Raw genomic sequence first — 14,491 nt, 5'->3', positions numbered from 1 at the left:
TTATTAAGATATAAAGGCCATCCATTACATCATTTTCTAGTGGACTAAAAAGCTCCGTTAGTGGAAGACTATTAATGCCTTAACCTTTAAAAGGTCTTTTATTCCAAATGCAGTGTGTATGTGCATGTGTTGATTGTTGTTTTTTTAATGTTTATTGGTCTATTTGTGGTGTTTGTAACCACTGACACCCCATATAAACCATAAATAAGCAGTCTAGAGGCAGTAAAGTGAGATTATGTCAGATTACATAGATTTGCATTAAGCTTTCTGTCAAACACCAACAAACAACTGTTGTGGAAGGTCTACATGCCTTCAATTTCAAGAAAAAGAAATAACTTGCCCTTGCATTAAAGCTTTCATTTGAGTAAGTAAATAATGAAAGTACCGTAACATTTTACAATAAAGTTGTATTTGTTAACCTTAGTTCCCTTTCGAGGGAACTTCAATGCTGAGTCAGAGCTACTGCGTGACGACGTCTGAGTATTTATATCAAATTCAACCAATGGTTTGGCATGACGTCATAGACGGAAGCCAGAGAGCATAAATACGGCAGAAAGGAACGCCCGCTTTATCTTTTTTTGCCTGAGCGGCTATCTATGTGTGTGCTTTGGTCTCAGTTGTGCTTTCTACACACAGACAGGCACTTGTAGTCTGGCGGATTGGGTATAAAGTTCCCCATAGCATCAGCTCTGACGCAGCGTTAAAATGTACCCTCGAAAGGAAACGTCTCGGGTTACGTATGTAACCCTTGTTCCCTGAGAAGGGAACGAGACGCTGCGTCTCCCTGGCCATACTTCCGGCGTGCCAGATAAAGTGGGCATTCCTTTCTGACGTATTTATGCTCTGTTGCTTCCGTCTATGACGGTATCTAACACGGACAGCCATAGAGCGCCTCCTAATGTAAAAATGGGTTACAGCATGTATCACCTCAATGAGAGTGAAAAGAAGGAAAGGAAAAAATTAAACATAATCAACAATCATATTTTCTTCTTTTACAGGATGCAGAGTTTTTGGGCATAACAAACATTCGCTCCATAGACTCTCCATCAGGTTTGTCCCTAACAGAGTCTAATCTGCAGCAGAGCCATGGGATACAGCCGTCACGAGACTCAATTCCTACTCACAGTTTTATAAACAACCAGACACTTACACTTACACGACATCATTCCAAATCTCTCCCACCAGACCCGCTGTTGAACCCTGTAGCAACAGAGACTTTAGATCTTCACAGACCTTTGTCTGATCCAGGAGTAAAAGAACAGCAATGACTGCGGTATAGATATCTGGACATCTGCACGTCCAGAGAAACAAATCTTCTGGATTCTCTACAGACACTGGCCTAATGCAACTCATCTATTACTTGATATTGGCTTCCTCTGTGATGTCGCTTCCTTTTTGCTCCTCAATGCCTTTGAGGACGATCTGACCGATTACAGACCGAACTTCCATTTGTAGGAAGTTTTCTGTAAAGACAAAGGTGACAGTCTTTTGTATGACTCAGGATATTGCTGATGGCTTATATCAGATGACAGCTTATGGCAGGCCCTGTTTCCAGTTTCAATTTGGGGATTCCAAATGATTGTAATCCCGATTACAAACCCCACTGAAAGGTTAAATTAAAAAAAATAACATTTACTCTTGGTAATTGGTATGACCTCCCTCTTTAAATCTCAGCAGCATTCAAACTAAATCTGATGATCTGTATTAACCAGCTTGGTTTATGAATGTTCAGAGCAATCTTTTGTGCTTCCACAGAGCTGAGCATATCTGATCTTTTATGGAAAAGGTCAAATGGATTTCAGGTAGTGGCCTAGGAATGAAGTCTTAAATATTTCTTCATTTTATGTCATAACTTTAAATCCCAGATTTGAAAAGTGGTCTTAGTATTTATTTATTTATTTTTATCTGAATAACTGCCATGTATTAAGAATGTATTTTTCTGCCCGGGAAAAGAGATGCATGGCTGAGGGTTTTAACTAGTTGCATGTTTACTGCAACATACTGGGAAGCAGGTATGGTGTCGGCATGCCCTAAAGCTAAAAACTAAAATGCACTGTTCTCTAATTGACTGTTTTTTGCACCTGGTCATGCTGGCTTGAATTAAACTCATGTGCATGACTATTACACTAGTTCACAACACAGTATACGAAACAAACCAGCAGCCCCTAAAGTTACAGTCGTTCTTCTGAGCTTTGCCTATCCAGAGCCGTCTTACACCGCAGAAGTTTTGGGGTGGATTCTGGTTGCAATGTACATTATAGTTTCACATGTAGCTCTGAATATACACTGTACTGTATGCATATTTATAAATGGATTATGTATATTAATCAACTACTGATCTACTGTGATCAGCTATAATGATGTTGGCTTGATCAAGCTACTGAAATTCTTTACTGTATCGAGGCAACAAAAGTTGATCACAATTGTTTGTCTCAATGCATACTAGCAATAATAGTCAAACACTGGATCTGCACACACATTTCTTGTCAAATTTACCTCTGTGGGACTGATCTGTTGAATAAGGTTGCAAATATTTCTCTAACATCATCAAGTTGTTAACTTTACATAGTAAAAATAACTGAATGGTTCTGAGAGGAGATTTGTGTGTTTGCTTCTCTGTAACTTATAAGTGTAAACTTTATTAAACTAATTTTAGTTTTATGTATTAAAATATACATCCAGTATAACACTGGAAGTTTTTTATGTGCAATAAACACTTTGAATTACCCTGTCAATTTTATCAGTTTGGACAGCTACAGCCTTTTAATTTATTTTTGATGTCACTGTATTTTGAAGCAAATAAGTATTAGTTTTACATTTAAAATTGCACAAACCCATATTCTGAAAAACGAAGACATATACAAATAAATGAAATCTGCGTATGTGTGTAATATTCGGTTATTTCTGCATAAAGGGAGAGTTCCTGCACTTTATTTCAAAATAAAAACTTAGTAACCCAATATAATAATTAATGTTGTTACTTTGTGTGCATGTGCCTGCTGTCTGTCGCCTGTATGTGAATTCTTTGCATATATTAATGTGTAAGCATCTGTTTTTTATTTATTGATTATATTTTGTTTGTATGCAGTGTGTGTGGACTCATAATAGGCGGGAGACGGACAGAGGCAGAATTTTTTTTATCTAAAACTTTTCAATAAACTGCAAACTTTTGCACGTAACCTCCAAGAAGGTACAAATGTTTGTTTGTTTTCCCAGTGTTTCACTTGGACTTTTTTATAGTTTGCACTGTACAGTTTCTACACCACACTATTCTGCAGGTGTACTGACTTTGTCTGTTATATAAAGGTTTATTATTATATATATCTGATGCATTTGCATCAGGTAAATACTTTAAGTATATAAATAAAAATAATGCATATACATTTTGTGTTGCCTATTCTTACTACTGCTGTAAATTACTTTTTTATGAGTTCTTAGATGCACTGTCATCTGAAAGTGAAACATTTGGGTACATTTTCATTTTATTTAGCATGAAAACTATTACATACAATATAGTATAGATTACAGATTTAGCCTAAGAAATGAATTTTGTCGCCATCTATTGTTAAATACTATTTATTTGATCTTTTTATCCGATTATAAAATTATAAATGTGGTATAGCCTACAAGCTTATGAATATTCAAGACTAAAAAAAAAATTTACCTAAAATCTATGCTATGCCCCCAATGATATAGTCTAATGTCATATACCATTAAATACTTGAAATAATACTGAAATAAGAGATATCTTCATCGCAACAGAACAGACTGTAAAAAATACTTTGCTGCCTTAAAATTTTTTGTTGAATCAACTCGGATTTACAAGTCTTTTCAACTTACTATTATTTATCTTGACTAGAAATGAGTTGTATATTTTATACGTTGTGACAACTCATCTCTGTTGACATGACTTGTAAATCTGAGTTGATTTAACAAAAAATTTTAAGGAGGCAAAGTAATTTTTTACAGTGTACAGCAAAAAAATTAATAAATTAAATATATTTCAAAATAAACAAAAAATGGGCAAAATATATTTGCTGAAATGCATTTTGGAATATGTTTACAAAAAATATGCTTCATTAATATATTTTTGGCCATATATTTTTTTTTTTAATATATTTTAAAAATATATACATTTTTAAGCTTTTAAAAATATATTTAGCCCTCCATATATTTCAATCCAAGGAAATATATTTTAAGTTGCAATGGAAGAAAAACGTTTTATTTATTTTTTTTTACTTCAAAAACAGAAAATTTACTTATTTAGCATATATTTCAAATATATTTTGGCAAACAATACATTCTTGCCATATGGGATGTAAAATTAGAAATGTATTTGCTTTCCCTTGAAATACATTTTTAAATATATGAAGAGTTTCTTTGGAAAACGAGATAACTCCGTTTTTAACATTTTTCTCAAAACTTGTTTATTATTATGTTATTATTTTGTTTTATGGTGCTACTTAGCTCAAAACAAACCAATAGCAGTTGAATTGATATTAATTGGAATGCACAACCAAAAAAACGAGATTTCTGAACATTTAAAAAACGGAGTTATCTCGTTTTGCAACGAAACTCTTCATATGTTGATATAAAGGTTAAAACTAAATATATTTCCAAATTCAAAAATATATTCAATTGAAGATTACTTTCTACAAAATATATTTAGCATATATTTAAAATATATTTTTGGCCAGAGAAATTTATTTTTTGCCATATGGGATCAGATGCATAATCATTTTATACACAATTATTATGATATGGTTTCATGTTTATTTTTCCTCAAATTTGGGTCTTTTGTCGGCTAAATTAAAAACTTTTGTTGGTTTCAATTTTGAGGAAATTTAAACGCAAGGATGACGTTTAGAAACCAAAGCAAGGAATCGAAACCGAAAGTAGCCCACAATATTAGCTGGCACGGATTCGTTTCTCGTGCATAGGACAGCCCTAGAAACGCTGACAGATCACTTGAGCGACACAATTCTTAGCGATAACAACCCACTCTTATCGAGTAATTAAAATATTCTTATCTTTAAAAAATGAACTGCGATCAGGACGTCGCGACATGTCACGTTCTTGACTGTTTCAGAGACAGACTGAAGCGTCTGATCAAAGTCGAGCCGCTTTTGGACCTTTTGAGTTTCCTTGAACCGGATCAGAAGGATCGGATAAACGCCAAGATAGTTAGAGATGGTGACATCAGCGCGGCATCTCTTCTTATTGACGAAATTATTAAAAAACGTGACGTCAAAGGCTGGTCGCGGGAACTGATCACTGCACTTGAGACTGTCGGATGTAAACAAGCAGCGAATTATGTTGATAATAAACCGCCCGAGCCGACAGAAGAGGAGCAAAACGACAGCTGTGTTCGGCTCTTCGATCTGATGCGACTGTCGCTGGTCAACATGAAAACACGCGATGTGTCCACGCACTGCGCCGATATGGGGCTGTTAACACAGGAGGACATGGAAAATGTCAGTAAACTTTAAATTAATCTCTATTGCAGAATATATATGCAGAAATATAACGTGAAGATATTCTATATTACTGTATACTATCATATCATCAAATGAAAATGAACCATGGTTTTTGTGGTAAAAGTGTAGTAATCATGGTTTTTGGGTGTATTGATTACTATTAGCAAAACCACACTGTAATAAAATGCAGCAGGAAGTTAAAACAACTTGGTTTTGCAAGTCAATTCAACCAAAGAAGACATTTTAAAATGTAAAATAAATCTTTGGTGTCCCCAGAGTACGTAGCCTACTGTATGTGTTCTAGCTCACTGTGTGTAGATTTTTGTTTTGGGGCGTGTCCTTTAAAATGCAAATGAGCTGATCTCTCCACTGAATGTCAGTGCCGTGGTTGGATATTGCAGAAAAAGGGTATAAGAAGATCCCCTTCTGACATCACAAGGGGAGCCAAATTTCAATTAGCTATTTTTTCACATGCTTTACCAAAACTAAGTTACTGGGTTGATCTTTTGTTTGAACTGTAGTAAAACCATGGTTAATTTTCGTAAGAGACTGAAAACTATCACTTCTAATGGATTTAATGGTTCTAATGAGAAGTGCAATGGTTTTAATAATTGGTTTTATTGGTGGGATGTTATCTGATAGATGGGAACCAATAAAACACCATTAAATCCTACTGGAATACTACCCTAAGCATTATACAAAAAATAAATCCTGTAATTTTGTAAAATTGTGTTCTAAAAAAAAACTATAATTGTTTCCCGTGGGTCTAAACAGCACTGTAAAAAGTATGCAGCATTATTGTCAAACATATTTTGATGTTACTTAAAAAAAAAATAAGTTAAACAATTTCCACTTGATTTGATAAGTTATGCCAATTTATCGCAAGCCAAAACTTAAAGGGGATATTTTACTTTTTTTAAGATGTCAAATAAAAATTTGGTGTGCCCAGAGTACATATGTGAAATTTTAGCTCTAAATACCATATAGATAATTTATTATAACATGTTAAAATTGCCACTTTGTAGGTGTGTGCAAAAATGTGCCGTTTTGGGGCATGTCCTTTAACATGCAAATGAGCTGATCTCTGCACTAAATGGCAGTGGTGTGGTTGGATAGTGCAGATTAAGGGGTGGTATTATCCCCTTCTGACATCACCAGGGGAGCCAAATTTCAATGAGCTTTTTTCACATGATTGCAGGGAATGGTTTACCAAAACAAAGTTACTGGGTTGATCTTTATCACATCTTTATCCAGGTTGATAAAAGCACTAGGGACCCAATTATAGCACTTAAAGGAACAGTATGTAGGATTGTGGCCAAAACTGGTATTGCAATCACAAAACTTGTGGTTAAAACTGGTACTGCAATCACACAACTGGTGGCCAATACACAAAATGACAACATAAACATCAGTTGAGGGCTGCAACTCCACTTTTTAAATGACAATATCCTGGCAGGACTGCTGTTGTCAGTGATGTAAGTATTTGAAATGAAAATGATTTCTTAATGTCTAGTGACATATAAGGGCAATTTTATGATTAATTAATATAAATTTCTTACATACTGTTCCTTTAAACATGAAAAAAGTTAACTCTTCATGCTATGTCTGCTTTAAAATAGTAGATTGAATTAACTTGCAACACCAAGTTGTTTTAACTTCATGCTGCATTTTTTTACAGTGTTTTGTCTTCTATTGTTGGGATGTTAACTGGTGGATAGAAATCAAGGAAACACCACTAAATCCTAATGTAGTAGTTAGGTCCAAATATAGGCTTACAGATATTTTGTTTTGGTCATCATTTTGCAATGGTTTAATCGAAACTACAATGGCCCCTGTGGGTCCATTTGTGGATGTTATCTGCTAGATGGGAACCAATAGAACACCATTAAATCCTACTGGAATAAGACTCAAAACATTATTTTTTCTATTAATCTTTTAATTTTTAAAAATTAATAAAAAAAATGTCTTTCATATAAATTATGAAACTATAATGGCCCCTGTGGGTCTCAATTAGTAATTTTTGTCTTCAATTGGTGGGATGTTATCCGGTGGGTAGAAATCAAGAAAATCCCACTAAATTCTAATGTAGTCAGGCCCAAAACTACATAGGACATTTTGTAACGGGTTTAATGGAAACTATAATGGCCTCTGTGGGTCCATTGGGCTCCATTGGTGGATGTCATCTGGTAGATGGGAACCAATAGAATGCATTAAATCCTACTGGAATAAAACCCAAAACATAATACTAAAGGAAATTGTGTAAAATAATGTCTTAACAGACACAGGAGTTTTATTTCTTTTATTAGTGGGATGTTAACTGGGGAATAGAAATCAAGACGACGCCACTAAATTCTACTATAGTTAGGCCCAAAATACACTACATAGGCCTAAAGACATTTTGTAATGGTTTTAATGGTAAAAAGCTGCTGGTTTATAATTGTGTAATAATGTAAACCATTAGAATTTGTTTTGTTGTTGTTTTTTCAGGTAGGAATCTAAACGTGCACTTGATGAAATCCACAAATTAAATACTTTCTCATTTATTGCCATTAATAATATATGTGTAATTAATATTACCATCAGTAGAGGGCGCCACAAACCAGACAGCCACAGATGTGCAAAACTCACCTCATTGTCATCAAACCATGGCTATTTGGGACTTTCCTCTTATACTTATGTGGTTATGAGTCATTTCTGCTACACTGTACTTATCATATTGCCATCACATGTCTAAAAATATTATTTTAATCTTTTTTAAATATGGAAATCATGTTAACTGGTTTTCCATCTCACAGCATAACATATCAGATGTGAGTTCATGTGCTTCTCACTCAGTATGTGTTATTTGTGTCAAAAATGAACTGTTCCTTTATTTTTTCCCTTGTAGATTATGACTGCCGTTGACCGTAAAGGCAATACATATGGCGCTCGTTTGCTCCTCAAGCAGCTGGTCAAGAACGAAACTGGCTGGTTTTCCAAATTCCTGCAGGCTCTGGAGGACACCGAGCATTACGACCTAGCACGTGAACTGAGAGGAGAGCCGTGTAATGAAGATGGTAAGAGGACAAACGCCACGAAAACCTCTCATACATTCCTGAAATTTCCAGGGACTGATAAATTATTGGCGTTTCCTCATTAACCTGTCACACTGGTGCCTCCTGGAAAAACAGGAGCTGGAAACCGGAAACCAGTAGAGGTCAAATGCCTAAACTACTGCAGACTAAACATTTTTGGTCTGAATATCTCGCTTTTAGTTTTTGTACATACACCTCGTCCAATTCGGCTCTTACTTAGGTTTTAACATTGTGCCAGCGATTCACAAGATCTTAAGTAACGTGAGAAGGTTGTACTGGGGAACTTGGGATTTTTAACCTTTTACATTTGAACAATTCCAGAGGCTTTGATTCAATTTGAGAGATTGGAGAGAGCAGCCACCCTATAACTTTTGAGCTTATCATTTCTAAATACTATTTATTAACAATACATATAAAAAAATCTCTTCTTAAAGTTCAAACACTACAGAAGATAGAAGAGCAGTCAACATTTACTTATGTCAAATATTCACGGAAAATATTTTTTTCATTATTTTTTAAAATGATTTTGGTGACCGAAATCATTCCACCAGCAAGGAGTAGTGAAGGGGAATGAATGGGAACGTGATTTAGTGCCCTTTTATGAAGATATCACAAGGCGCCACTCATTCACTGAACGCTGGAAGGTTCTGGAAGGGGTGTTAAAGGTGTTAAAGTATGTGGGTGCAGTGCCAGTGATAGTTCTGTAAGTGAGCAGTAGTGATTTGATACGGGCTTCAATCGGTAGCCAGTGGACAAAGATGAAGGGCGGCGTCACATGAGTTCTTTTGCCTACTTATACTATGTCCTTAAAGTGTGTACTGTTTTTGCTTTGGGAAAATATAGTGTAGTGGGACGCAGGGTAAGTTTTGCCCTAGAACACATCAGATATCACCAGCCATGCATGAGAAAAGGTGTCTAAAATATATTTTAGTGTTCCCATAATAGTTATAGCAGAAGACGACTCAGGGCCGGAGCCGCACCAGATCCGCTAACTTCGGCCTGAATCCGTTGCAGATTTAGCCCGGAGTCATCTGCTGTCTGGGCGTTATCAGTGCCAAAGGTCATGGTTCGATCACAAGGGAACAAACAAATGTGTAAAATATAGGGCTGCACAATAAATCACATGCGATTGTCATGCACATCTCATAGTTCAGTGACAAGCTTGGCAATATTGCATTCGTTATCGTGATATTAGCCATACGTCTAGGGCTGTCACAATGATAAAATAATCGTCTCATCGTGATTGTTTGACCTCATCGCAATGATTTCAGATCACCGCAATGATTGCACATCTCTCTAAAAAACACAAGGGGGAGCTGCAGCGCCTGTATAAATGAGACATCATCAGATTACTTTTAAATATGTGTTGTCTATTAATATTTACTGCCAGGTAAACCTTGCAAAAGATTAAATTTAAATAATCACAACAATTTGTGAAAATTATTTCATAAACGAACAAAAAAAATATGAGAATTAAATGTCAAAGCAATAAAACAGTCAAATAATTGTCATAATCGGCACAATTTATTAGACAGTTAACCATCAGCCAAACTTCATAACCGCGACAGCCCTACAAACGTACACGAAAATAAAGGCGAAATCGCCCGATTGTCAGTGAACTACGGCTTGTGTACTATGGTGTAGTAAATGTTGCTTCATCTGAAAGCAGGTGATGAAGATTTACTTCTAATCAAGGAACCGGCTTTACTGATCAGATGCGCATCACAATCGCATGCGATTTATTGTGCAGCCCTAATAAACTATATACCTTATTTTCTGGATGAGTCGCTCCAGAGTATAAGTCCCATCAATCAAAAATGCGTCATGAAGATGAAATAACATATATAAATCGCAATAATCTACACGTCGCATTTATTTAGAAAATGATTTCACAAAATCCAAGATAAAGAACAGACATTTAATCTGGAAAGGAAAGTTATTCAACTAAACAATAGCTCACAGAACAGCAGGCTGAATAGATGTCCATATGTTAACATAACATTATCGGTTATTTACACACGATGTAGATGTAGCGTACTTGGAACATACCTGGAAGGCTGAATAGGCTAAATTAATATAACAAGCCAGCGCCATAGACTGTAAAAAAAGATGGACGATGCGACTTCGCCTTTGTAATGAATTGAAGCCAAAAATGTCCGACCATGGTCGCCGCCATGTTACGTAAAAACGTCAGTTTGGAGCCAAGGCATGCGCAGAAGGAATCGTCTGTGGAGCCAGAGGCGTAGCCGCGGTATCAAACTTCCGCCCAAACGCTTGCGTGCCCAGTTCAATCACGCCAATCATAACGACACGCCCCGTTTCTATAGCATCAAATTACTAGCTAAAATAAAACGTATCACAAAAAAGAACCATTGAACATATATCACAGCGTATCAACTACCTGTAAGGACCAAAAACATCTTCCAGAAACTTTTATTGGAAGTGTAAATAATTTTTTCATTTACAGCAGAGTCCCATTCGTTTGAATGGAGAGGGCGGGGTTTATGACTTGTACTGCAGCCAGCCACCAGGGGGCGATCAAAGAGCCAAAGGCTTCACTTTTCAAGACTTATGAGGCACACCCGTCCAGCGCGCATCAAGTTCGCAGGCTCATCATTCCACATCACTGAATTCATTAAATTACATAAATACAGGAGCAGCATTTAGCGGACTCACGCATCTGTAGACATTAAAGGTGCTGTGTGTAAATTTTAGTGGCATCTAGTGGTGAGGTTGCAAATTGCAACCAATGGCTCAGTTCACTGCTCACCCCTCGGTTTTGAAACGCACAGAGAAGCTATGGTAGCCGCCACTGGACAAACATGTCATCGTTGGAGACAACTTAGTAAAAAAGCTTGTGTGTTAAGGGCTTCTGTAGAAACATGGCGGCACAAAATGGCGACTTCCATGTAAGGGGACCCTCGGTGTATGTAGATAAAAATGTCTCATTCTAAGGTAATAAAAACATAAGGGTTCCTTATCAAAGGTCTTTATAAACCACTGAAAATATAGTTTTGTATATTATTTTGCATTTCTGTTAAGAGATTCTTATAAAAATTACATACTGCACCTTTAAAGATGTCTCTTGGTTCATATTTGTCAAAATTAATTCATACTGGCTTACCAGTCGCGCCTGACTAGAAGTCGCAGGACCAGCCAAACTATGAAAAAATGTGACTTATTTTAGTAATCTTAGTAAGTAAGGGATAATGTAGAGGCAGCCGGTAGTTATTGGGAAATAAGCCCCGACAGTGTGATCAGGACCCGACGCGAAGCGGAGGGTCTTGTATCACACTGAAGGGGCTTATTTCCCAATAACTACCGGCTGCCTCTACATTATCCCGCTTATTACACGGCTACTTGCACATAAGAAAAAAAAATGGACATGAATATGAATTTGAAACATTTTATTGGCATATTTGTTTTAAATTAACATTTTTATCCTTCCGCGAAACTTTGCACAGATGCATAAAATGATCGTAATACCTTATTAAGATCCTCTGCTTTATACTTGTCTCCATTTTTTTCTCTTTTAGCCAGTCTTTGAAAAGTTTTAATGCCCATTCTGTATTTTTTGTGTGTTGGCTTCGTAGCTGTCATGCTCTATTTTGTCAAGTTCAGTCTCAGTAAGCTCTCTGTGTCTTGTCGTGGTTGTCGAGTGTTTGTCACAAGATGGCGCCAAACAGACAGTAATCTTTATTGATCTTTATTGGCGCGGAGCGATTTTAATCGTGCAAGTAGTCCGGCTATGCGTTATTATTTTGGAGCGGTTATTATTTGAAAAGAACGAACCTGCAAATGTCTCAACTGACCAATCAGAATCAAGCATTCCAGAGAGCCGTGTAATAATTACTGATAACTGTATCTCTTACTAAATTGATTATCTGTGTGTTGTACAGAACCTATGTCTGTTGACACGTTTGAGATGAGAACAATGGAAGAGAGTGAACAGCCGTGTGCAGACGCTCCAGAGGAGATGGAAACAGACTCCATCACCCCTCCGGCTCTCTCTGCCAATAGCTCACTTCTGTCGGACGATTTGGACAGCAGTATGGACAACAGCAGTCTTGAGACATCAGCTCTTTCCACCACTGTTACTGAAGGTAGAATCTGTAACCTTCACAGACTTTAAACTCTTCACTGAGTAACTGTATAACAAAGCCAACATTATATATTCTGACGTTAACAAAATTTCAAATCTCATCTTCAAGACAAAACAGCAATTGCAACCGTTTTAATAAGTTCTTTGTCATCCTAATATATTTGTACATGTCATCTGTCTTTTTTTGCCCACTCTTAAGTGTAAATAACTCATCTGAGGGCTAGCGGATATGTGGTCACTGTGGTCACCACCTTAGGCTTATACAGGATGAAGCATTACACAAGTTGCTGAGCACAGACGGATGACGTTAGCACAAGCCAAACTAACATCAGTGCATATGTTCTCTTACAGAGGCTGATATGTACTTAGATGGTCAACAGAAAGAGGAGGAAGATCTTGCGGAGGACACCGATCAATCCGGTACACAACTGATTTTCATCCATTTGTAAAACATTCAGGAGTCACAGGTGATGCAGCCAAGAGGTGCAAGATCTAGGATGGTAACCAAAGGTTTACCAAAGCTCTCAAATACAATTCAATACAATTTTAAATTAGGTTTACATTGAATTTATTTAAATACTAAAACTAAACTTTAATGTAAGCAGCAACATGATACAGTATATGTTTATATCTTCTTGAATTATGTTGAATTATTATTTTTAGTCAATTCCTTTTCCTGTTATTAGGACTCAACATCCTTTAATAATAGCAGCATAGCCATTTAATTCATAGTCCAGCTATAAATCCATTACCTGAAAACCAGTTCCTACAGTAACTTTTAAATCTGTCCACATGACTGGAAAAGCCACTGTTGAAAAAGTCACTTTAAATCTCATCTTCAAATAATGCAGTAAACACTGCACACGTGTTGAATTATTGGTCAATTTATCTTTTATTCACGTTTTTGTCAAGACTGATTTAAGTATATTACATAAAAAGGTAGATGGGTCTAATTTAAATCCAAATAGTAATTTCTAGTTGGTCAGACTAGTTCTTAAGACACAGCCTTAACTTCATGGCTATGTTTACGCAACGGCCACTGTAGTGTACAGTATCATCTGAATGCATACTCAAGAGTTTAAGTTCGGATAGATTTACGGATTGCATGATAAAGAGGAAGAAGCAGAAATCCCCTTGAATGAAAATGCTTACGTCTTCATAAAACACAAAAACTGTTCCTATAATGCATTATGTGCTCCAGTGAGGAGTTGGAGATTTGGGGTTGTTAAGTAATAGCACACATGGGTCTGTGGCTAAATGGTTTCCTTAAAAAATCTTGGCATTCACAAAATACTTCGCACAAAGTTTGAGTTTAATTTACAGAAGTGCTCTAATAATGCTATAGATAATAAAAAAATAGATATTTTTCTACAAATAGACAATATGTGTCCCTTGCTGGCAAAATGAGTCGGAATGAGCAAATTTTCCAAAATAAGTTATTTATATTTTGACATTCTCTATTAAAACCTTCAAAACGATGTATGATTTGTTGGAATCTGGCAGAAAATGACAGAGCTATACCTGTTTAAAGTATATTAAGTTAGCAAAGTCAATTGTGAGAAAAACTTTATTAAAAAAATGTTTAAGGTTCAAATGCAAAATAACTAAATCCATACCTTAACATCAGGCAACATAAAGTCAAAAACAATATCTATAGGAAAAAATATATGTTCAAGTTTTTTCTTTATTTTATTGTTTGATTGACATTGAGACAGACTTTAAGATCTACTCTAATGCAAGGATCTAATATAATCTTACACATCAGATATATATTTTTTTAATTCCTGCATGTTTTTAAAAACTGAAACCAAAATGTCAGATGCACATGTGGATGCATG

The 14,491-nt window shown here is 36.0% G+C and overlaps 2 protein-coding genes and 1 long non-coding RNA gene across 3 annotated transcripts in view; 2 read left to right on the top strand and 1 right to left on the bottom strand.

Annotated features, from left to right (window-relative positions):
- The window catches only part of LOC135733591 (voltage-gated inwardly rectifying potassium channel KCNH7-like), a 91,982-nt gene extending 88,619 nt beyond the window's left edge, over window positions 1-3,363 (top strand). The window contains exon 15 of the mRNA XM_065252344.1: window positions 999-3,363. Coding sequence (XP_065108416.1) covers window positions 999-1,268 — 270 coding nt within the window. The 3' untranslated portion in view covers window positions 1,269-3,363. The remainder of the gene's footprint in view (window positions 1-998) is intronic.
- The window catches only part of LOC135733593 (uncharacterized), a 58,549-nt gene that overhangs the window by 24,851 nt on the left and 19,207 nt on the right, over window positions 1-14,491 (bottom strand). The window lies entirely within an intron of this gene.
- Window positions 4,890-14,491, top strand: part of ifih1 (interferon induced with helicase C domain 1) — a 35,517-nt gene continuing 25,915 nt past the window's right edge. The window contains exons 1-4 of the mRNA XM_065252343.1: window positions 4,890-5,474; window positions 8,365-8,533; window positions 12,451-12,654; window positions 13,005-13,073. Of these exons, the coding sequence (XP_065108415.1) occupies window positions 5,040-5,474; window positions 8,365-8,533; window positions 12,451-12,654; window positions 13,005-13,073 (877 nt within the window). The 5' untranslated portion in view covers window positions 4,890-5,039. The remainder of the gene's footprint in view (window positions 5,475-8,364; window positions 8,534-12,450; window positions 12,655-13,004; window positions 13,074-14,491) is intronic.

Source organism: Paramisgurnus dabryanus, chromosome 15 (assembly GCF_030506205.2).
Source record: "Paramisgurnus dabryanus chromosome 15, PD_genome_1.1, whole genome shotgun sequence".
Lineage (NCBI taxonomy): Eukaryota > Metazoa > Chordata > Actinopteri > Cypriniformes > Cobitidae > Paramisgurnus > Paramisgurnus dabryanus.
The sequence above is the reverse complement of the archived record's forward strand: the minus strand, read 5'-3'. Positions and strand labels throughout refer to the sequence as shown.